At 42.4% G+C, this 23,443-nt stretch overlaps 1 protein-coding gene across 1 annotated transcript in view; it reads right to left on the reverse strand.

Annotated features, from left to right (window-relative positions):
- LOC126213154 (uncharacterized) overlaps positions 1-23,443 on the reverse strand; it is a 123,061-nt gene that overhangs the window by 41,194 nt on the left and 58,424 nt on the right. Inside the window, exon 6 of the mRNA XM_049940777.1 lies at positions 6,948-7,123. Coding sequence (XP_049796734.1) covers positions 6,948-7,123 — 176 coding nt within the window. The remainder of the gene's footprint in view (positions 1-6,947; positions 7,124-23,443) is intronic.

The raw sequence follows: 23,443 nt of genomic DNA on the forward strand, positions 1-23,443 counted from the left end.
TCAAAAGTTTTCTTCGCCCACCCATAAGAAAATCATATGATGTCAACGCTGGGCGTCGCTGTTCTCGGTCAATAGAAGAAGTGAAATGTGGATAAGAGGGCATGTGACGACCTCCTCATCACACGACAGCTCCGCAGTGACGTTGGGAAGAATTGCGGTGCACGACATGAAGAAGTGGTAGATGAAGAAACAGCCTGCAGTCAGGGGTCGCAACTCACAGGTGCCCTCATCACTCACGGTCCTGGTATCACAACACCAGTACACAAGGTCGTTACTACCTGAGCACTTCAACAGATCATGTGCCCCTTCCTTGTATGTAGATCGACTCCAGACTGAGAGCATGCACCAGCCAGTGCTGCTACACTTGAGCCTTGGACACAGATGGCAAGCCACACAGTGCACTTCCAACAAGGCTCCCTGGTATTGACACCCAGAAATGCAATGGCAGAGATCAGTAATTTTGGAGGTGTTGCATTGTCCTGCTGGTATTGGCCAAGTCCGTCGGCATGCACAATAGACATGAATGGATGCAGGTGATCAGACAGGATGCTTATGTATGTTTCACCTGTCAGAGTCGTACCTGGATGTATCAGGGGTCCATGTCACTCCAACTGCACACCATTACAGAGCCTCCACCAGCTTGAATAGTACCCTACTGTAATACCTGTACACGTCCATGCACTCGATACAATTTGAAACAAGGCTCTTGCTACTAGGCAATATGTTTCCAGTCCAAACTTTAGGGATCGCTTGTGCACATCCAGTGAAGAATAATACAGACCAATTTCACAAGCAAGGACATGGTCCCGAGTATTACAATGGAACTCGACTGTTGTGAACAAATGGAGAATATGTTAAACTTAACTGACATACCATTACAATTACAATTTAGTAATGTAGTGACTACGTTACATGAGCTGATGTTGGCAGGGAAAAGACTTGAGTATGTGGAGCAGCTGACAGCAAAATGGATCATGAGCTACAATTTCAACACTATTCCATAGTTACCTACATAGGGTTACGTTAATTACAGTAACACTTACAGGTTGCTGTTTCTCTCATTGCCCATTATGTGGATACATATAGAAGTTTTTTTACAGTCTGTTTTGGTGGTGATTAACTGGAAGTCAGTATGTACTATGGATACTGCAGTTAATACACAAGAATTTTCTTGACTGAGAATAACAGATGATATTGTCATCAATGAGACACATCCTCACAAAGGAGAAGATAAGGTCCTTAAAGAACAGATTGCTGAAAGAAATGTGTATACTATGTAAATATGTTCTAAGAAACATAATGTAAAAATGAATGTACTTGTGAATTTGAAGGAATTAACGACACAGTGCATAAATGCTGATGACTTATTTTAGGGGTGAGGGAGGTGTCGTGGCTGCTGTAAAAGGAATGGAACTTCATTAATGTTAAGACAGTGCACGAGCAGAGTCGGCTGAGTATGAGGTAAGACATACTGAAGGCCACTGAGGATGTAGACATGTGGAAACTGCCAATGAGAACAACAGCCCAGGATGTGCCAAGTTGACTTCAACAGATTTGGAATTTCTGCCACAGTGCGGCTTTTGTTATTTGTTGCCACGTAATGTTTAATCTGTGTCCAAACCATTTCGATTGCGCTGATGCGGCAGTGCTATAGTGTGACCTAAGAACACTATGCCCACGGTGTTTAGCTACCTACATAGTTGAAATAGTGGCTCATTTTTTTAAAATTTTCATGAGTTCCACGTCACATGAAGTGTCCCGAATTTTCACATTGTGGCGTTTCAACCATTCAAAGGCGTCGGATGTTTTCGTTGCCATCGTTGGAGCCTTTAATAATTGAATGCTATGGGGTATTATCCATAAAAAATGCCAGAGCGCCGATTTAAGTTTGCCCAATAGCTGCCCCTCCTGAAAACTATCGTGGTCAATTTCCTCATGGTTGTCGCTTGATTTCCTCGATTTGTAAGCGAGGAGACAGTGGGGGACGAAACCAGGTGCAGTTCCAGGCATGCAAGACCATAATTCTTGCGCCCTTTCCCACGAGAAGAGCAGAACTTCCACATGTGCTATCATCTTTTTTTGTGACGGAATGACCGGCGTTTATACAGGTTCCGACGAACCAAACATTGTCTTCAAACGGCACTTTAACGCTATTTCTTAAGAATTGACAATGCCACGCTGCGATGTCAGCTCTCTTCAGTTGTAATTATCGGTACCATTAGTTTTTTTGTGCCCAAATCCGAGAGCTCTGACAACCGTTAACAAAAACTTCTTGCTGAAACTGAATAACTCTGCCTCGCGAAGAGTGACGCACAGGATTTTTGATGCTGTCCTTCTCTTTTTGCCGAGTGTCTGCAGTTTGGATGAACATGGCTCTTCCAATACCGCACAGTATTTCTCCTTACAGATTTAGACGAACATATTTTTATGCAGTGCTTTCGACTACCTTCGTTAGAGGCAATAGGGTTGCACCATGGTCCCTCTCCTTCTCGAAATATTCCCGCATCGAGCAACAAACTCAAGTGTCTGACCACGCAAAATATGGCAAGATCGCTGAATTTTCGATTTAGCAGCCACTATCTTATGCACACTTTCGCTACAAGATTCAGACATTCTGTAGGAGAAAATAAACTCACCTCACAGAGAAACAAAGCACACAACGAAACGGACGACAACTGTTTACGTTATCGGCCGTGACCATCGTCAGCAGCTGGTCACAGTAGCCGCTACCTGCAGTAAAAGGGTAGTTTGACAACGGTGAACGGAGCAGGGAGTCACCGCCAACAGCGTTCTCTGATTGGCTGTCGCTATGGTAGCAGCTCTTTAAACAGCCAGCTAGACGTCAGTCAGTTTGTTATTCTGATCTGGGTGTAATGTAATCATGGCAACAAACAGCTTCGACAACCATATCGTTTACTTTCATGAACTCCATCTCTCTCTCTTTCCTAAGCATGTATCCCGACTTGGGGGGCCTACTGGTTAATTGGATGTGGCATGTTAATGTTTGGGGGGGAGCGGGGGGGGGGGGGGTGGCCGGATGCCTTTCCTGTCGCCACCCCATAGCCCCCAGAAAGGAATTAGTGTACCCCAGCTGTCTGCATCTAGTGTAATCCATGGAATAGTGCGAATGTGTTCACATGTCCGAGAGCCATGTAACTGAGGCAGAACGTGGGGACCAGCCCAGTATTCACCTAGCGGGATGTGGAGAAGCGCCTAAAGACCACATCCATGCTGGCCGACACACTGGCCCCCATCGTTAATCCTCTTGGCGGATTCGATCTGGGGCTGGTGCGCCTACACGATTCCGAGGAGCAGCGCTTTAACGCTTTCGGTACCCTGGCAGGTTTTCATGAACTTCATCGACTGAGATAATCATATGATGCACAACTCTCATGAATAAGATAAGAGAGTCAGTTTAATTAGAAATTAATTAATTTCACCATAACTTATACACAAGGACAGATACACTAGCAGCACTGCAGAACGTGTTGGCAAGGAATACTAGTAACTACATACCCGATCTAGATTGTGATATCATTATATGTTACAACCTATTTATACTCTTCAGCGTTAAATTTACATAATTTTGCCCATAGTTTCAAGTCCATTAAAGATACATAAATTCTGAATGCTGCAATCAGAAGAGAAGACAAAATATGATTGAAATAGTATAAAATTTGTAATTGTAAACTGAACAACAGAGATGCTAAGAGCACGAACAAATTTTCCTGGTGAAAGTTCAAGTTGTGAATAATTAATCTCTGATCTATAGACAAAGTATAGTACTTGGAAATATTTATCACGTATACTTTTGAAGTAGAATTTCAGCGCACAGTTAATGGCGTTTAGAATGTCAGAGGTCCAGAGAGGAGTTCCATATGCTGCAATAACAATTTTTGACCATTTCTCCAATAACATAAACCGAGTGACAGGTAGCAAAGCAAGTTTTAAATCTAAATCGAAATCATTTCTCTTGGACAACTCTTAATCCACCAACGAATTTCTCTGTAAAAACTGATAGCCAGTGAAAAATGAGAAATAAAAGATGACACTAGTTTTATGTCTAGTTGCATGAGTAGGAATCAGTGTTAACAGTAATCACGTATACTTATCCTGAAGACTGACTCATTCCACATCATGTCATTTAAAAAATTGCCCAAGTAATCTATATAACATGTAACTAACTAACTAACAAATTTATATAGTCGTATCTGCAATAAATTTAAACTTTATAGAAATTCGACGACCCTCCATAAAAACAGATACAGTGTCATCATTCGATAATTTACACATGTGGTGAGTATGCACACACACAGGTTTATCAACAAAAAAATTCTCTGGCTTATCAGTTCAAGTCGTTACTTCAGATTGTGTAACCATAAATGTTAGGTAACCAACGAAACTGCGACGTGGAAAACTTTCCCAATTTGTAGCCAATGAACGTAACCTGAGTGAGTTCGAACAGTAGTGGCAGTAAGTCGCGAGTGACCAGGCCGAACATCAACATCACTTAATGCGGAACCGACACGACTTTGAAACACAGATGGACCGTATAGAATGTGATTGACCTTTGCAGTGGGGAGTGTGGATGGCAGAGTCCTATCAGCAGCCGAGGTCACGGGCCCGAGCAGCGAGGTGCAAGAGGACGTGTGGACGCTGCGTCCACGCGTCGATCTGGTCGGAAGCCGACGAGCGATTTCTGCCTTCCTTTTGTAGCCAACCCTCCCTCTCCTCCTCACACCCCAGTCTGGCTCCTCAACCCAGCGTTCTGTGTGATCTCAGTGATCACACAAATATTTGCCACGGCGCTGGTGCCGCCTGTTGACCTTGCCTTCTGACAAGCCACAGGTCTCCTCCCCCGCGTGCCTGGCTTCACGCATCCCCCCCGCGGCCGAAGCTGCTCCAAATCCGTTTCCTCACGTCATCCATTTTCCGCGTTGCTACACTGGGTGGTCACGAACAGCCTGAAAAGCATGTAAGGGCGTTGCATGGTAGGTTGCGCTGAGAAATAATTTTTAAGAAGGGAATTCGATAAGTGGTGCTACTTCAGAGTTAACTAGCACTGAAGCTACCCGTTGTGTGCACAAATTGAAGTGGCCCGCGTGATACAATTACTGTCAGTTACTCTCATGGCGTTGATGACAGAGCACAATACTGCTCAGCCTTTGACTCTGGTTCCCACGTACAATTTTTGTACTCCTCTCTTGTTGTGTTTAAGGAAACCCAAAGCAGAACACGTATGGTGACGCAATCTACAGAAGGGCGACCTGGTTCACTAACGTCAATGGTAATTAAATTGTAAACAGCGCAAGGCATAGAAATTTTTTTTTAAATTATTTCTCAGCACAAACCACCCTGCAATGTACTTACAAGCTTTTCATACTGCTTCTGGCCACCATGTATACACTGAACAGCCACAGGAACTGGTACACCTGCTTAATATCATGTGGGGCCGCTGCGAGCACGAAGTGCCGCAACACAACGTGGCATGAACTCGACTAAAGTCTGAAGTAGTGCAGGAGGGATCTGACGCCATGAATCGTCCAGAGCTGCCCATAAATCCATACGAAGAGGTGAGGATCTCTTCTAAACAGCACGTTGTAAGGGATCCCAGATATGCTCTGTCTGGAGAGTTAGGAGGCCAGCGGAAGTCTTCAAACTTAGAAGAGTGTTCCAGGAGCCACACTGTAGGAATTCTGGATGTGTGGGGTGTCGCATTGTCCTGCTGGAATTGCCCAACTCCGTCGCAATGCACAATGGACATGAATGGATGCACGTGATCAGACACAATGCTTATGTACATCAGAGTCGTATCTAGACGTATACGGGGTCCCATATCACTCCAACTGCACACACACCACACCTTTACACAGCCTCCACCAGCTTGAACAGTACCCTGCTGACATGCAGGGTCCATGGATTCACGAGGTTGTCTTCGTCCCTGTACACGTCCACCTGCTCCATACAATTTGAAACAAGACGCATCCGACCAGGAAACATTTTTCCAGTCATCAACAGTCCAATGTCAGTGTTGACGGGCCCAGGCGAGGCATAAAGCTTCGCATCGCGCAGTCATCTAGGGCACACGAGTGGGCCTTCAGATCCACAAGCCCTCATCGACGATGTTTAGTTGAATGGTTCGCATGCTGACACTTGTTGATGACCCACCATTCAAATCTACAGCAGTTTGCGTAACATTTGCACTTCTGTCACGCTGAACGATTCTCTTCAGCTGTCGTTGGTTCCGCTCTTGCAGGATCTTTTTCTGGTCGCAGCGATGTCAGAGATTTGAATTTTTACCGGATTCCCTATATTCACACTTGTGAAATTGCTGTACGGGAAAATCCACGTTTAATCGCTACCTCCAAGTTTCTGTGTCCCATCGGTCGTGCGCCGACTGTAACATCACGTTCAAACTCATTTAAGTCTGGATAACCTGCCATTGTAGCAACAATAAGCGATCTGACAGCTGGGCCCGGCACTTGCTGTCTTATATAGGCGTTTTGCATCGCAGCGCCGCATTCTCCCTGTTTACATGTCTCTGTGGTTGAATACACATGCCGATACCAGTATCTCAGTCGCTTCAGTGTAAGTAAACGCTCACACTTTACTCACTCATTTGTTGAGATGCTTCGCTGCCGTACCGGTGGTAACGCTGGCCGTTGTAACGGTCTGCTCCGCTCATCAGCAGCGCAATATGCGGCCCATTTAAGACAAAAGGAAACTGAAGGTACTGAAGGGTACACGGGATCCCAGGGCTTTGTAAATGAGTTGATGCTGTAACCGTCTCCTTCACCATGATCCACATATTTACTCTACTGTGAATTAAATGATCTCAGTAGTTCTTATAACAGTAAAGTATGTAACCCGTGGAGAAAAGTAAAATAAACGTTCCTCAACTATAAAGAGTTGGAAAAAAGTTCTAATGTACACAGCGTTTACAGTACCTAAGTATGTAGCTTCCAGGAACCTTCTTGTCTTCTTCCAGCGCATAGTTCGCTACCTGCTCCCTGATATACTGAACATCGCGTTCCCAACCCCTTAATTTCGTGTGCAGCATGTCTCTCACATGTTTCATGTCCTTAATCAATCCATTGAGCAGCTGGTCATTCATGTTTTTACCCTGAAACACACAGAAAGTAGTAGAAATTACTTGTGTAATATTGTTCGCAGCAGCCAATGTTAACTTACACTTATAGGCATCATTATTACATAACATTTAAAGTATTGCACGTGGATGACTATATATTCTGTTGTGTGCAGCCAGCACAGCATTAAAGCAATTATAGTATCTAGCAGTATAAGGGGTAATCAAAATGTTTCTGTTCAAAGTCCATATGGTCCAGGATCGGTATGCCAATCAGGCAAAATCGATCTGAGCATTGAGGTAATCAATGTTGAATGTTTCCGTTTGGAAAATCACCGCATTCTGCTGCATGAAGAAGTCTGCAACTGCCTGCTGCACATCCTCACCCTACAGGAACCGCCGACCATTCGAGGCTTTTTTTAATGGGCCGACCAAAGGAGAGATAGTCACATGAGGACTGTAGGATGGGTGCTCGAGTGTCTCCCATGTGACTCATACACAATGGATGAGGCTGGCATCCCAGACCGACCAGCGGCTCGTGCCGAGTCACGCTCAGCACGGAACTTGGCGCACCATTCCACAGCAGTGGTCTTTGACAGACGTGCTGCACCATCATTCTCCGATGGATGTCTACTGGTGTCAGTCAGCCAAGTAAAGAATAACAGCACATTGATCCTGTTACGACACACTTGGTAATAATGTTGCCACTGTTCCTTTGCCATACTCACATCACAAAGACACGAATGCCACACCAATCGCTTGACTACATGTCAGTGTTTATATACCAGCACTGGAGTCGCGCTACTTTGCGCAAACGCTGTACCGACGCCATCAAATAGAAACAGTCTATCGCCCCATATGTAATTCACAAACATTTCTCACCCCATAACATCAAATAAGACAGCTGTAGATATTTCCAGGTAGTTACTGTACAAACATACAGCACAAATGTTTGAATGTGTGAATGCGCGCTCTCGCGGCAGTGTATCTCAATTAAATCCTTTACGGCTGCGAGCAGAGTCAAGCTCCAACACGTGTAACCACCTAACGTGGCTAGGAGACAAAGGAAATTTAATGCAAACTTTTCAACGGTTTTCGAAGTGACAGTCCTGAGATCATAGACTATTGTGTCAAATTCTTGCTTCTTACCAATGCTGTGGGAAAGGTGGGATATATGAAGTGACCTTTTGCATACTTATTGATAGTTAACAAGCACTCTGTGTCAGAAATATTATCTCAATTGGTTATGCACGTATCAAACGTCATCATTTGGCTGTTGTATCGCTGCTCGATTTCGCTCAAAATATTCGTTTGTTGTTCGTCGTTTGACGTGATCGTCTTTTTCTGAACATGTCTCGAATCTAGCAAATTTGGAGACATGTAGCGAAGTTTACAAATTTTGCGAACTTCAGACGGGGAAATAAGTCCGTCAGAGACGTTCTAGCTGATGTTAACACAGAAGCAAAATCGGAGAAGATATCTCGAAATATCTCCATTGTTCATGAAGAGAATACTGTGCAATGATGTTTTATACACACATGGAGCAGGGAATGTTCACAGGCCAAGGTATGGTCATGAGTGTCCCAGGGAGGTTTGGTAGGAGCTCTCTTTTTCTCTCTGTACACACGGTGTGGTTCAAACGTGACTGCATACACTTCGTAGGTGGAATGTAGGCATCAAAAATAAGAGTAAAATGTTAAATAAGGTTTTGTCTGAAATTGTTTTACTTCCGCGTTAGGCAGCAGAGTAGGGATCACAAGTGCACGACAAGCAACACAAAATAAATTCTTCTCAGAAAACAACGACAAGAAGGTGCCCGAAATTCAGCACATCTAAGTAGAGCATATTTACACCAGACGTGTGCAGAATGATGTCCATGTGACAGTGACGTGCTCGCCGTCTCACCGCTCTCGGAATTCTGCAGGCTACTTTCATCTCATCCTGCGTGGCGGCACAGCCGTTCTCAGGTTGCTGCTGTAGTTGTGCTACACTCTCAGTCTTAACACCATAGAGGAGCTCCTTAAGATGGCCCGAAAGGTAGAAGTGCAGAGGGTTAAGATGCGGAGATCTGGCGGACCAAGTAACCAATCCTGGACGACCTATCCATCTGTTGGCACAACCAACACTTAGGTTCTCTCTGAAATGTGCAGCAGCAGCATCGTGCATAAACTGTAAGTTGCTTTGGGTAGCGATTAGGCAGCGATGAAGGAGACCACCCAATTCATGGTCCAAAATCTATTGACACACACTGCCAGTCACGCGCTGTAGAGTAACGTGCGGTACGAGTAACGACTATAGCACACCAAATTTCACTGGAAATGTTGATATTCTCACACTGTAGTCACACAAGGATTGTCATACAACTGCATGTGCTTTTTGTGAGGGTCCACGATACCCACTCAGGCAAAGAGGCTCTCATCCATAAAAAGTACCCTATGACCAAAGAGTGGATCAGCAGTACGCCCCTAGAGCAACCAGTGATAGAAATCCTGACATCTGGGGTTGTCTACTGGTGTCATCTCCTGTACCTACTGTAGGTGATATGGGTGGAATTGCTATCTCTGAAGCAGGTGCCATACAGTTGATCGAGGAAGCCCTACAATAGTACTTATATGGCGAGTACTTACAGTGGAATCTTCATCTACCATTTCCAGGATCTCCACAACGCCCACTCCACCGTGTTGAGGTCAGCCTGTCTGCAGTGCACCATGAATGCCATATTCCTTTAAACACCTGTCCACAGCTGTGAGAGTCTGATGGTTTGGTACTCTTCCGTTTGGAAACATTTCCACATACCGTCGCCCTCCTGCTCGTGCATTGTCTTCTGCTGCCCCATAAAGAAACTGCACTTCTGCACATTCACAATTTGAGTACGCCTTTGTACTGCACACGAGGACTGCCGTCTATGAACTACCGACAGTATGAACGCACATAGTATATCTGGAGCTGCTTCACTGCAACAGCGCCATGGACTACAACGAACCACACCAAAGTCAAGTAAACAACGCATTCCATGCTTGAATCATCCGAGTGTTGTAGAAGGATGTATGCAGCAATGTCAGTCGACATGCAGGTGAACACGAGAGGCCCAAAGTCTGTATTGGCCCATGATGTGATGCCTAACACAGACTGCATAATGCACCGTACCTCGGAAGTAAAGCAGTTCCAGACAAAACTGTTTAACATTTTACTCTTATTTTCATGCGTACCTTATACCCATGTGTACAGTTGCTTTTGAAAGACCCTGTATAAACGATCCAGTGGACAGATTGCGCAGCAATCTGTGGCTGTACGATGGTAGGGCTGAAGCTCACAGAAAAGTCTCATTGTTGAGTGTCTGCAGAAGGGCGCAGGACGATTTAGAATTTCTGTTTGGGATGATGAATGGGAGATTGCTTCAAGTGCTGACAAATGTTCGCCAGCGCAGATCTTTTGGAAGAACAATTCTGTAAAGTTCAGATACAGGATTAGTTGAGTGCTCCTGGATACAGTGATTTTATGTCTACATCTAATATTTGCAAAGCGATACGAAAAGGGACGAGTACATCAGATGGGTTTTAGGGAGAGGGGAGTGGTCGACTTTGATTAGCTGGAGGAATTCTAGGGAAGTTTGGCTCATCTGCCAAGGTGACTATGAACAGAAAACTTGTGTGACCTATTCTTCAGAACTACTCGACTGTTTGCTTTCCCACCAGGTGAGATTAAAGGGAGACAACGAAGATATTTACAGGCATTTAGAGTTATTACAGGTAGGTTCCATTAACATGCGAATGCTTCAGAAATGCTCCACGACCTCAAATGGGAATCCCTGCAGCAAAGACGACGTTCTTTTCGGGAAACACTGTAGTAAATCATCAGAGAACAGGAATTTACAGTGGGAAATCAAAATAATCAAAGTAAGATATCATGTGTCAAACAGTTGCATACTGTATAGTCTATTTATTTAAATATTTAGATTTGTTTTGAGCTCACCTCAATCAGATAAGCGTGTAGCAGTATTTAATTATCAGGACTTAACAAACACATTGCATGTTGCATTGTCTATTTATTTAAACATTTAGGAATGTGCAATGTTACAAAATTTATATGCAGTCGCGCTGTACCCCAGGAAGTAGGAAGGAATGGTGTTCCTATTGTAAACATTTCCCTGCTGCAAGGCATTACGACCAATTTGCCTGTCATACCTTATGAATATGAGCCTCAACCTTGGGCAGCTGCCAGCTCTGGCATCTCCCACTACCCACCCTCAATGTGCGACTATCTCTCTGACCTCACACCCCAAGCATCTGCTGCCACCCGTCAGTCTCCCATTGGACCACAGGCTTTCCCCATATGGCACACAGATGTCGAATATTACATATGTTTTTCCTTCTGAAAATTAAGTTTTCCGATTCGCCACTGAGGCTGAGGCTACATTCCTATTTGAGGAGCTTTTACGTCATGTATTGATGTATGTGGAATGTGGGAAACATCCAGGAATAGGTAGCGTTTGTAAACTAATGCAGCATCTCCCTGGGATACGGTAAATGTATTCGCAGTTGCTAGTATGGACAACCGTCAGATGTAGAATGCAATGACGACAATGAAAATATATGCTAGACCGGGACTGGAAGCCGAATTTCCCACTTATCATGAGCAGCTGCCTTACGATTTGGTTATCCATGCACAACTCACACACAGACCCAAACTTCCACATGCTATCAACCATGCATCTATATGCTGCATTCATACTTCCATTATGTATATTCCTGTACAAGGTAGACATCTTACCTAAAAGCCGCTTGCCCAGTGTCGGCAGATAAATACGATATGAAAGTACCTGTGTTGTTCTGAATTATTATGCAAAGCTCTTTTGGAGATGCATGCATGTCGAAAGGTGCAGGCACTGTGGCAACTACAGCCTTATGAAATACATTAAATGTATTGGCAATTGTGAATACGAGCAACCATCAGCTGTATAACGGAATAACGACAATGGAAATTTGTGCTGGTCAGACACAAATTTCCATATGTTGTCAGCCATGCTTCTACGTCCTGTACTCACACATCCATCCCACTCCGGCATAAATTTTCATTCTCATCATGCATGCATGTCCAAATGAGCTTTGCATCGTATTTCAGAATAACACAGCCACTGCAGTGACATATTGTATCTACATCTACATCTACATTCATACTCCGCAAGCCACCTGACGGTGTGTGGCGGAGGGCACCCTGAGTACCTCTATCGGTTCTCCCTTCTATTCCAGTCTCGTATTGTTCGTGGAGCTACGAGGTGGCAGATTGACCACCAGCTGTTGTCCACGCAGCTGCACCAGTCTGCGAGTCACCTTGTTCACTTGCAGTGTGCTTGCACATTAGGAGAACAGACGTTATATTTACACTTTATTTAAGAACATTATTTCTGTAAAAGTTTAGATTTTCGAGCTGTCTGTTGTATAGCATCAATCTAACATCTCTTTTTATGCACAGATGTAGACAGATTTTTCAAGTCTAATAATATCATAATCTATACTGCATATAACGGGCATCAACAGTACAGGTGTGTCCTGGCATTAGTTGTGAATTGTTTAGCCACTTCCATCATTTATATTAGTAACGCCTTCTCTGTACTGCTTAGTACCACATCTACAGTCCATAATTATTTCATGTAACAACATCCCATATGGTTGCAGCACAGTTCTGGGCTAGATTAAAAGTACAGAAAGATTTTGGGGTTTAACGCAAGCATTATTTATTATTTCCCCACGGTATTTGAGAGTGGAATGGTCGATATGACTTACTTTGGTAATGGTTTTAGCTGAATTGAGAGCAGTATCTGACAAATAATAAAGAAAATATAGACACAGCAATGCCATTCTTTACATTTGTATAGAGATCAAACCATTCTTGTTCACAAGTACACTTTAAGTTAGAACAGCATTAGTGCTATGTATGTTTTGAAGTGTCATAGAAGAAATCTTTATGTGTTTTGAGTCTGACTAGTGTCAACACTACTGTGAATCATATGTATCCCTTTTGCTGTTATACAACAACTAAGTTACCACACAAGAATGTGTATTATGACAAGCGACCAGAGTTTGTTTCGTAGGAACTTAGATGGGTGTCCTTGGAAGAAATGCAACGTTGTTCGCAGGAAACTGTGTGATCTAAATTTTCAAGAATCTGTACTGTAATAGGATGTGTGACCACAATGCTACAACCATCGTATATCTCCTTTAGGGATCATAAGATAATAGTGATTATCACTTAGCTAAAGTGTGTTTTTGACAAATAATACAGCCAATACAGACTTCCTATAGAATATGCAAAATATTTTGTACTTCAAGATAAATTTTAACGCTAAGATGTGGGACGTTGTAATGTATGATATTGGTTTTATATGATCTGAGATAGGATTTTGGCAAATAATGTAGGCATTTTAGGTAAGGTTGTAACTTTGACTATTTCTGTACGAAGATAAAAACATTACATCCGAAAGCAGTAGGGAGGTAGTGTTGAGTGGCAAAGTGCTGAAGTTGGACAATTTTCTTCAAATCTAAACAAACTATTTTATTTAAACAAAAGTGCCTCACAAACGTAACACATTGCCCAAAATTTATAGTATTATTTTACCAAGGAACACAGAAGGAAAAATTCACTAAAAACTCAATGCAACAATTTGAAAAATTCCATACTAAGTAACACTGCCAGCCAGATCTACTTTAGTTTACGGAAAGCAGCTGTAGACAGAATTTAAACAACAAAACATTACAATAGCAGCTGCTGACAAGACTACACTATGATTTATTGCAAACAACTGGAGGCAGAATTTAACAAAATGATACAGTCAGTCAAGCGCCAGCAGACCCCATATTAACCATTACAACTTACAGAAAACAACTGGTCGTAGAATTTAAACGAATAATTCGTGCAATAAGTAACGAACCAACTGCCAACCAGACTTAAGGGGACTGGTCCGTGAATACCACGGGAAACCTCGAAACGACTGTCAGTTTACTCCAAGAATTCGATTTGGAGCCCCATACAATTCTCACCATCTTTTAAGACTTCTTTTCGGAACATTTTTATGTATGAACCACAACTTTAGCTCTCACACTTTCTTTAATTGTATTTTTTTGTTGCAAGTGAAATAAACCATGGTAATTATTTATGCACAACATAGGTACACATTACTCAAAATACAAACAAAGTAGAAGGTTTACTTTTTTTTCCTCTAAGTTCTTTGCACTATCATCTTTAAAGCAGACGATGCTGTCATCAATCGTGGTACAAAAGGATTTTAAGTATGCTTATCAAACATTTTGCAAATGAATTCAGGGTTTTTCTTCAAAGAAGTATTTTATTTTCTAAGTTAAGTCACAAGAGTAGTCTATTTTTTAGTTAAGCATGTTTAAGAATGTTTACAAAATTTCAGCTCTCTGTTTTAACAGTTTTTAGCCAAAATGTACCAGCACATGAAATAATTTAATTTTCAGGAAATTCGAGTTAAAGTTAAAACTTGCTTTTTCTATTATCTTGCGTGGCACTAATGCATCCCAGGTCCACATTCATCTTGTTTCCTGCTCTTTTTCACACTTGTTCTAGTTATTCTTCCTCCTTTGGTGGATTACAACACTGAGTTTTCAGCTTCGAAGAGACTCCTTATATCAATGGCTATAAGAGCTCTACGTATATTCAGCGATCAGGCACTGCCATCCGTTCCGTAGCAATAAGTCTTGACTCTGCACTGTATTTGAAGCACAGAATGGTATCTAGCAGACATGTTTTAAAGTTTTTAATCCTACTATAACAGTTTTTAGTATCCGTTCCCATATACAACTGTTGGAAATAATTTAATGAGAAAGCGTTCAGTACAATTTCGGACGACGTTTTGTGCCTATTACCGGCCTGTGCTCCAAAAGGCATGTATTCGCATTTCAGTATATACATTACGCGTGTAACAGCAGCAGTGAATTAAATTTGTTATTTACACTGTGGTGCCGAAAGCGACAAGGTACCTCCTATCATGTCAGACCACGTTTTGCCTGGTGTAGAGAAGCAGCTTTTCATGGCATGGATGCAAAAAGTCGTCAGAACTCCCCTGCACAAATACTGAGCCACGCCGTCTGTAGCCGTCCAAAATTCCGAAAGTGTTGTCGGTGCAGGATCCTGTACATGAACTGACCTCTCGATTGCGTCCCATAAATGTTTTACGGGAATGATGTTGGGAGATATGGTTACACAAAACATTCGCTCCGATTGTTCAGAAAGATCTACACACAAATTGTGGTGATATGACTCATTGTCGTCTATGAAAATTGCATTGGGAACGTAAAATCCGTGAATGGCTGCAGAGGCTCTCGAAGTAGCTGAGCACAACCATTTCCAGTCAATGATCGGTTCAGTTGGACCAGAGGTCCCAGACCATTCCACGTAAACATAGCCCACAGCATTACGTAGACACCACCAGCTAGCACAGTACCTTCTTGACCACTTGGGTCCGTGGCGTCGTGGGGTCAGCGCCACAGTCGAACCCTACCATCAGCTCTTACCAACTGAACCCGGGACTTATCTTACCAGGCCACGGTTTTCCTGTCATCTAGGGTACAACCAACATGGTCACAAGCCCAAGAGAGGCCTTCCAGGCAATGTCTTACAGTTAGAAGAGGCATTCGCGTCGATCATCTGCTACCACAGCCCTAACAGATACACTATGTGATCAAAAGTATACGGACAGCTGGCTGAAAATGACTTACAAGCTCGTGGCGCCCTCCATCGGCAATGCTGGAATTCAGTATGGTGTTGGCTCACCCTTAGCCTTGATGACAGCTTCCAGGAGGCATACGTTCAGTCAGGCAATAAAAAGTTTCTCGGGGAATGGCAGCCCATTCTGTGAGGCCTGGCACGAAGTCGGCGTTCACAAAATATCCCAAAGGTATCCTACAGGATTCAGATCTGTACTCTGTGCAGGCCAGTCCATTACAGGGATGTTATTGTCGTGTAACCACTCCGCTACAGGCCATGCATTATGAACAGATACTCGATCGTGTTGAAAGATGAAGTCGCCATCCCCGAATCGAAGAGTGGGAAGCAAGAAGGTGCTTAACACATCAATGTATGCCTGTGCTGTGATAGTGCCACACAAAACAAGGGGTAAAGCCCCCTCCATAAAAAACACAACCACACCATAACATCACCGCCTCAGAATTTTAGTATTGGCGTTACACACGCTAGCAGATGACGTTCACCGGGCATTCACTATACCCACACCCTGCCATCTCATCGCCACATTGTGAACCGTGATTCGTCACTACATACAACGATTTTCCACTGTTCAATAGTCGAATGTTTATGCTCTTTACACCAAGCGAGGCGTCGTGTGGCATTTACCAGCGTGATGTGTGGCTTATGAGCAGCCGCTCGACCGTGAAATCCAAGTTTTCTCATCTCCCGCCTGCCATAGTACTTGCAGTGGATCCTGATGCACTTTGGAATTGCTGTGTAATGGTCTGGATAGATGTCTGGGTATTACACATTAAGACTCTCTTCTACTGTCGGCGGTCTTTGTCAGTCAAAAGACGAGGTCGGCCTGTACGCTTTTGTGCTGTATGTGACCCTTCACGTTTCCACTTGGCTATCACATAGAAAAGAGTGGACCTACAGATGTTTAGGAGTGTGGAAATCTCGCCTGCAGACATATGACAAGCGAGATCCCATCACCTGACCACGTTCGAAGTCCATAAGTTCCGTGCGGCGCCCCATTCTGGTCTCTCATGACGTGTAATGACTATTGAGGTCGCTGATATGGAGTACCTGGCAGTAGATGGCAGCTCAGTGCACCTAATATGAAAAACGTATGTTTTTTGGGGTGTCCGGATACCTTTTATCGCACAGTGTATGTTCGCCGTACGTACCACATTGATTTCTGCGCTTATTTAACTGAGTGTTGTATGTCTGTGGCCTGTTAGCAATGAAAACTGCCGTTGTCCTCTGCGTTGTCCGTGGTGAGAAGTAACGCCTGAAATTTGGTATTCTTGGCACATTCTTGACACTGTTGACCTCGGAATATTGAATTCTCTAACGGTTTCCGAAATAGAATCCTATGAGTGTAACTTCTACTTCCATTCCGCGTTCAAATCTGATAATTCTCGTCGTGCAGCCACAAAAAGGTCGTACTCCTACTCTCATGAATCACCGCTGCGCCAGTGCCCCGCCCTTTTATGTCTTGTGTACGCAATGCTGCCGCCATATGTATGTGTGCGTGTCGCTATCCCGTGACTTCTGTCACCTTTTTGTATTTGGAAATAAATATGCACCTGGCGCTTTTTAATTGTTCTCATAAGAATTATTGTCCATTAACATGTTTTCAAGCCATTGCAGCGCCATCGTCAAATGGAGGCGTTACAGGACCATTATACTGAGGACCAATTGTAACTAAACGCTGTGGTGATGGTGCTGGCGAAAAGGACGGAAATGTAGCTATCGGTGACGGAAAGTTTATGAGACGGAAATGTTGTTCTGTTTCAGGTACATACAGTGGACTGCATTGTGGTATTGATTGCAAATCTGTTCTCATGATGAGCATTATCACGTTATATAAACGAATATAGACGGTATTTATCTTCATTTGGTTTTACACTTTCACTTGGGTTTACACCGGATGTGATTACAAAGAATATGTATACAACAGATGTCACACTTTCCTATACCACGGACTTCGGCCTGAGGTGCATTGTATTAAAGTATAAATATGACAAGTACAGAAATTATATGTAAGTGAATTTTGATAGCTGTAGGAGGGATCTTATACATCTAATACAGGGTGTACATAAAGTCTGAAACACTTTCAATTATTACTGCACAAGAACCAAACATTGTACAGATATCATACATATTGCATTTTGAAGAGAAACCCTGAAAGTTTTCTTTCATGTAAACCGCCACAGCGAAGTTTAGTAATACGCCGATAGGCAGCGCTAGTGACAAACATAGCGAGTTCAGGTGCCGAGCGAGCTTTCTGTGTGTTGGAGTTCGACAAAAACAAGTGTGCTGCAGCTGTTCAACGGATGTTTAGGACCAAGTACGGTAAGAAGCCACCAACAAGGAAGGCCAGTTACCACTGGCACAACAAATTCGTTACGACGGGTTGCTTGTGCCCGGCAAAGAGAAGCGGACGTCCCTGTGTCAGTGAAGTGAATGTAGAGTGCGTACGAGAGACATTCATAAGGAGTCCAAAGAAATTGATCGTATGTCCCATGAACACGAAATGGCTCAAATCACAGTGTGGAAAGCCCTGCGACCGAAGCTGTCTGTGAAACCATTCAAATTGGAGCAAGTGCAGAACCTCAATGACGACAACAAAGACAAGCGTTTTGAGTTTTGTTCACAGTTTCAACAACTGAATGAAGACAAAACAACTTTTCACACTAATGGGAAAGTTAACAGGCAATAATTGTCGAATCTGGGGTACAAAGCATTCACAAATGCATTGAATTTGAGCGTTAATGCCCAAAGGTAATTTTTTTTCTTTTTTTTTGTCCCTCGTCACGTCGAAAACTGTACGAGCCTTTCTTCTTCGCTGAGAGCACTGTCACTGTATATTCCTACTTGGACACGTTGCAGCAATCGGACTCTCCGTTCATCTTTCAGCAGGATGGGGCTCCACCCCATTTTCATCGTCAAGTTCGTGGGTACCTGAACACAGAGCTGCAACACCAATGGATCGGCCGTGCTACAGAAGAGGACAGCTGTTTCATGAAATGCCGTCCCCAATCACCAGATCTCACTCCGTTTGACTTTTTTCTGTGGGGACACATTAAAGATCTGGTGTGTGTACCACCTCTACCACGTGATGTAGCAGAGCTCTGCGAGAGAATACGGGAAGCGACTGCCACAGTCGATGACGCCATGCTGGGCTGGGTATGGCAAGAATTCGATTACTGCACTGATGTCTACCGGGTGGCTCACGTATCGAATGTTTGAAAAAAAAAAAAAAAGAAACAAACAAACCTGTATATGCTAAAACTTAAAGCAAAGATAAACTAATACAATGAAATATTTACTATGTAAATAAAATTGTTTCATGAATTACAGAACGCCATAAGTGTTGTATGACTAGGAGAATAAAATTTATACATGAGAATTAATCTGTTTTATTATTGTCGTTTTTGGCATTTTGGAGCCAGGATAGCTTGGAAATTGTGGAATAAAAGGTTCTGCACACATTAACTTTGTTCATTAAGGATCTTTTGAGGATATTTTAGTTTATGAATATAAACCTCTCTTTGTTCAACGAAATCCATATGTAACCCTTTCTCAGCAACATGCAGCCCAGAAAGATTATTACTGATATCACCAACAGAATATTCACGATGAGCAATCTATAATGCAAAGATGGATTTACTCGATTTTTTGAGTCAAAGAGCGTCTATATGCTCCTTTTAGCGGGCAACAAAATTTCTCCCTGTTCTATTATATTGACGCAAGAACAGGAGCATGTGACTTTGTGTACGTCGGAATTTTAATGATAGTCTCCACTGAAGATATTATTGTGAAGAATTTTATTTTGCACTTTATTGTCAATGTAAATGTGTATTTTACATTACATGATCTGATAAAGATTTGCAACTTTGCATGGCACTTTTCCAAGGAATGGTAGACAGACAAATGTTTGCATACCTATCTTAGCTTGTAGTGGTGATGATGGTTCCTTAATTTTACCTTGGGTTTTTTCAGCGAGTATGCTTATGAAGGAAATGCTACAACCATTATTTGTTGTACTCATATTCTTCACTGGTGGGGTTGTGGAGCATATGGTTTACAAATGACCTGAAGAAAGTGGTTTCATATTAGTTTTGGTGACATGAGGTATTGTTAATGGCAGTATCACTGGCAGTAGGTTTTCGGCATATTCTAAAAGTATGCTTGTTACTGTGAGTTGACATAGTCACATCAAGGAAATTAATATCTTCAATTGTCTTACGTGGGAATCTGATATTTGAGTGCATTTTATTCATTTGATCTCCTAGACTCTTCTTTTGGAGTATTGAAATGTACTGTTGTGTCACCCGTATATCTTTTATAATATATAACTTTGTCAGTAAACTATGGATGAGTTAAGAAGAATCCTTGTTCTAGGTTAGGTATAAATGTCAGCAAGCAAACCTGCAAGGCTCCTACCCATTGCCTGCCCATTGTTTTATGTGTAAAACTTTCCAGTGAATGGAAAATGGTTTTGTGAGAGAATTAAATCAAGCAGCCATGAGTGCATAAATTTATGTGTTGCTTAGCTTTTTGTGTTTGATTAAATTCTTTTATATTTGTGTAGAAGTTTATTATATCACAGCAACCAAATGCTGTTTCCGATACTATTATATCCTTAATATTTATGATTAACTCAAAATTGTTGCTAACTGAAAATGTATTTCAAAAGTGTAATTGTCCTTAAGTATATCATGACATTTTCTGCAAATTTTGTTACGTGGACTGTTTATTGCTTTTATAATTTGACGTACAGGACAACGAATTTTGTGAATCTTAGGGTGGGGCATTAGCCTGGGGACCAGTGGATTTATTCCTGGGGCATTAGCCTGGGGACCAGTGGATTTATTCCAACACAATGCTGAGCGTCATTAATGGTCAGATGAAAACTGTAGTTTTGAAGTAGTTTTTCAGCTTATCTTGGTACTTTTGGGTGCCATCTGTTTTTAGTTAATTGATATTACTTGTTCGTGTCATTGTGGGCTCTGTGATATATGATAACTGCTGTGGTGCTTTATCTCTATTACTGGGGCCACACGACTAGTAAGTTTCTTGTTGTTGTTTATAAGTTCACTGTGGGCTCATCTAGAAATTTATTTTCTTTGGAACTTCATTTGCTTTATGTGCTATGGCATTCTGTATGTTGTGTTTCAGTTTGGTTCTGGCACAGGCTATTTTGGTGCAAAAAGTTCCAAACGAGTAGAAAAAATGCCCCATATATTTTTGAAAAGCCATTAATATACACAGACAAACGTCCTTGCTGGCGCTTCACGTTTGATGTTTGTCCTGTGCACCGGTGAAGTGGCAGATGGCAGATCCGTAGTACAGTGTCAATATGGCGTCTATGTACGACTCACGTTACAAGCAGTCTTATTGAATTCTTGTATGCAGAAAAAGAAACCTTAGTGATATAGCACAGCCTCCGGTAAGAAAGAGAATGAATCAGTCGTCGATACTCAACAATGGAGAAGCGCTATCTGCGCTCTTAGAACTTCTACTATTATTATCTTTGTCCAAGAAGAATGAGCGTATTTATTTATTTATTTTTTTTTGTTTCATTATCTTATCGATTCTGATGTTCTAGCTGACAGACGCTAATTGTTCACGGTCTGTAACTGGTACAATTGTCTGTAGTAGTAATAGAATTTTGTTGAATATATATGAAATTAATACCTGTAATATGCGTTTTTCTCAGTAGTGAGTGCCTATCCTGCATATGATTCAGTACGTAATAATGAAATGTTGCCTTGGCCATTTTGTGTAGGCTCACTATTCAGCGACGCCATTGATGACAAAAATTATATAAGGTTCTTTAACAGTCATTTAATACTAAAAGTATTAAAAAGAATAATCTGAATAAACTGAAAACGGTGTCTTGTAATATTTCCCAGTTCATACTAGGTCAGAGGTACAGTTTTTTTTAACAGTAATATATATAAATGCTAACGCTGCCATTGCACATAGGAAGCTATCCTGGAGCATCCAGCCTCACAGAAAAAATAATTAAGCATTATTTAAATGGATTATCCTGTAATGTTAAAGAAAGATTTTTAATCCATCGTGAGTAAGACGGATGCCTTCACGTTGGGATACATATGTTATTTATGGTGCCCATAGAAAAATTAGCCATGGCTCTTAACAAACAGAAAAATGTACTTCCAAAACAATTTCATACAATAGGAATAACGGCCCAGTTATCGTTGTATGAAGCATTATTCAATTGAATTCAGTAAAAAAATACACGATAGTGAACATCCATAAACGTTTGTGTGCAGTGTATGGCGATGCTGCAGTTGATAGGAGTACAGTCGGGGGATGGGTAGAGAAAGCTACAGCCTCAGGAAATGCAGAAACAGAGCTCGCTGGTCAGCCACGCACGGGACGCCCTGTCACAGCCGCTGCTGCAGACGTACTGAATCGAGCGGATGCCGTTATTCGTGCCGACCGGCGCATCACAACTCGAAAATTGTTTCTACAGTTGGCAGTCAGTAGACGGAGTGTGTCTGCAATGATCGAGACTCTCGGATATTCAAAGAGATGCCCACGATTGGTTCCACGAATGCTCAGAACTGAGCACAAGATTCAAAGAAACGCCATTTCATCTGAATTCTTGGAGCTTTTTGCGACCGACAGAGAGGCCATTCTGTCACAGATCGTTATGGCGAACGAAAGCTGGGCACATCACTTTTCTCTAGAAACAAAATGGCAGTCCATGGAGTAGCATCATCCTCATTCATCATAAAAGAAGAAATTCAAGGCAGCCCCCTCTCCTGGAAAAGTCATGGTGTAGTCTTCTGGGATGGTGACGGCGTTATTCTCGTGTATGTGATGGAAGAGCGTCAACCATCAATTCACCTGCATATGTGAAGACTCTGAATAAACTCAGAAACCGTTTTCGATGTGTTCAATCGGAAAAGAATCCAATAGAAATCTTGCTCCAACACGATAATGCACGCCCACACACAAGTCTGAGAACCCGAGAACACATCGCCAAATTGTGCTGGACATCATTGCCTCATACACCCTGCAGTGTAGACTTGGCAGCCTCGGACTTGCATCTCTTTCGGCCGCTTAAAGATTCTCTGTGGGGAACAGGCTTTGAAGATGAAAGTGTCAGTCACGCAGTGGAAACATGGCTATGTCTACAGGACAAGAGCTTTTACCAGCAGGGAATACATGCTCTTCCACAACGTTGGCGTATGGCCTTAGAACCTGATGGAGACTACAGAGAAAAATAGGACATGTACAAGACATGTATATTGTCACCAAATTCTGACCCTTAACAATCAATATGTTCTGAGAAAAGAATGTGGAGCATTACTTATTGAACGACCCTCGTATATAAAAAGGGTAAAAGATCGGACTGACAAAATTACAGACCAAAATCCCTAACTTCGGCTTTCTGCAGAATCCTTGAACATATTTATTCGAATGTAGTAAACTTTGTTGAGACTATGAAGCTTATGTCCATGAATCAGCATGATTTTACAAAGCAGCACTAATGCGAAACTCAGCTGGCCCATTTCTCACATGATATACTGTGAACAATGGGTGAAGGTCAACAGGCAGATTCCATATTTCCAGATTTCAGGAAAGCATCAGGCACGGGGACCC

This window comes from Schistocerca nitens, chromosome 11 (assembly GCF_023898315.1).
Source record: "Schistocerca nitens isolate TAMUIC-IGC-003100 chromosome 11, iqSchNite1.1, whole genome shotgun sequence".
NCBI lineage: Eukaryota > Metazoa > Arthropoda > Insecta > Orthoptera > Acrididae > Schistocerca > Schistocerca nitens.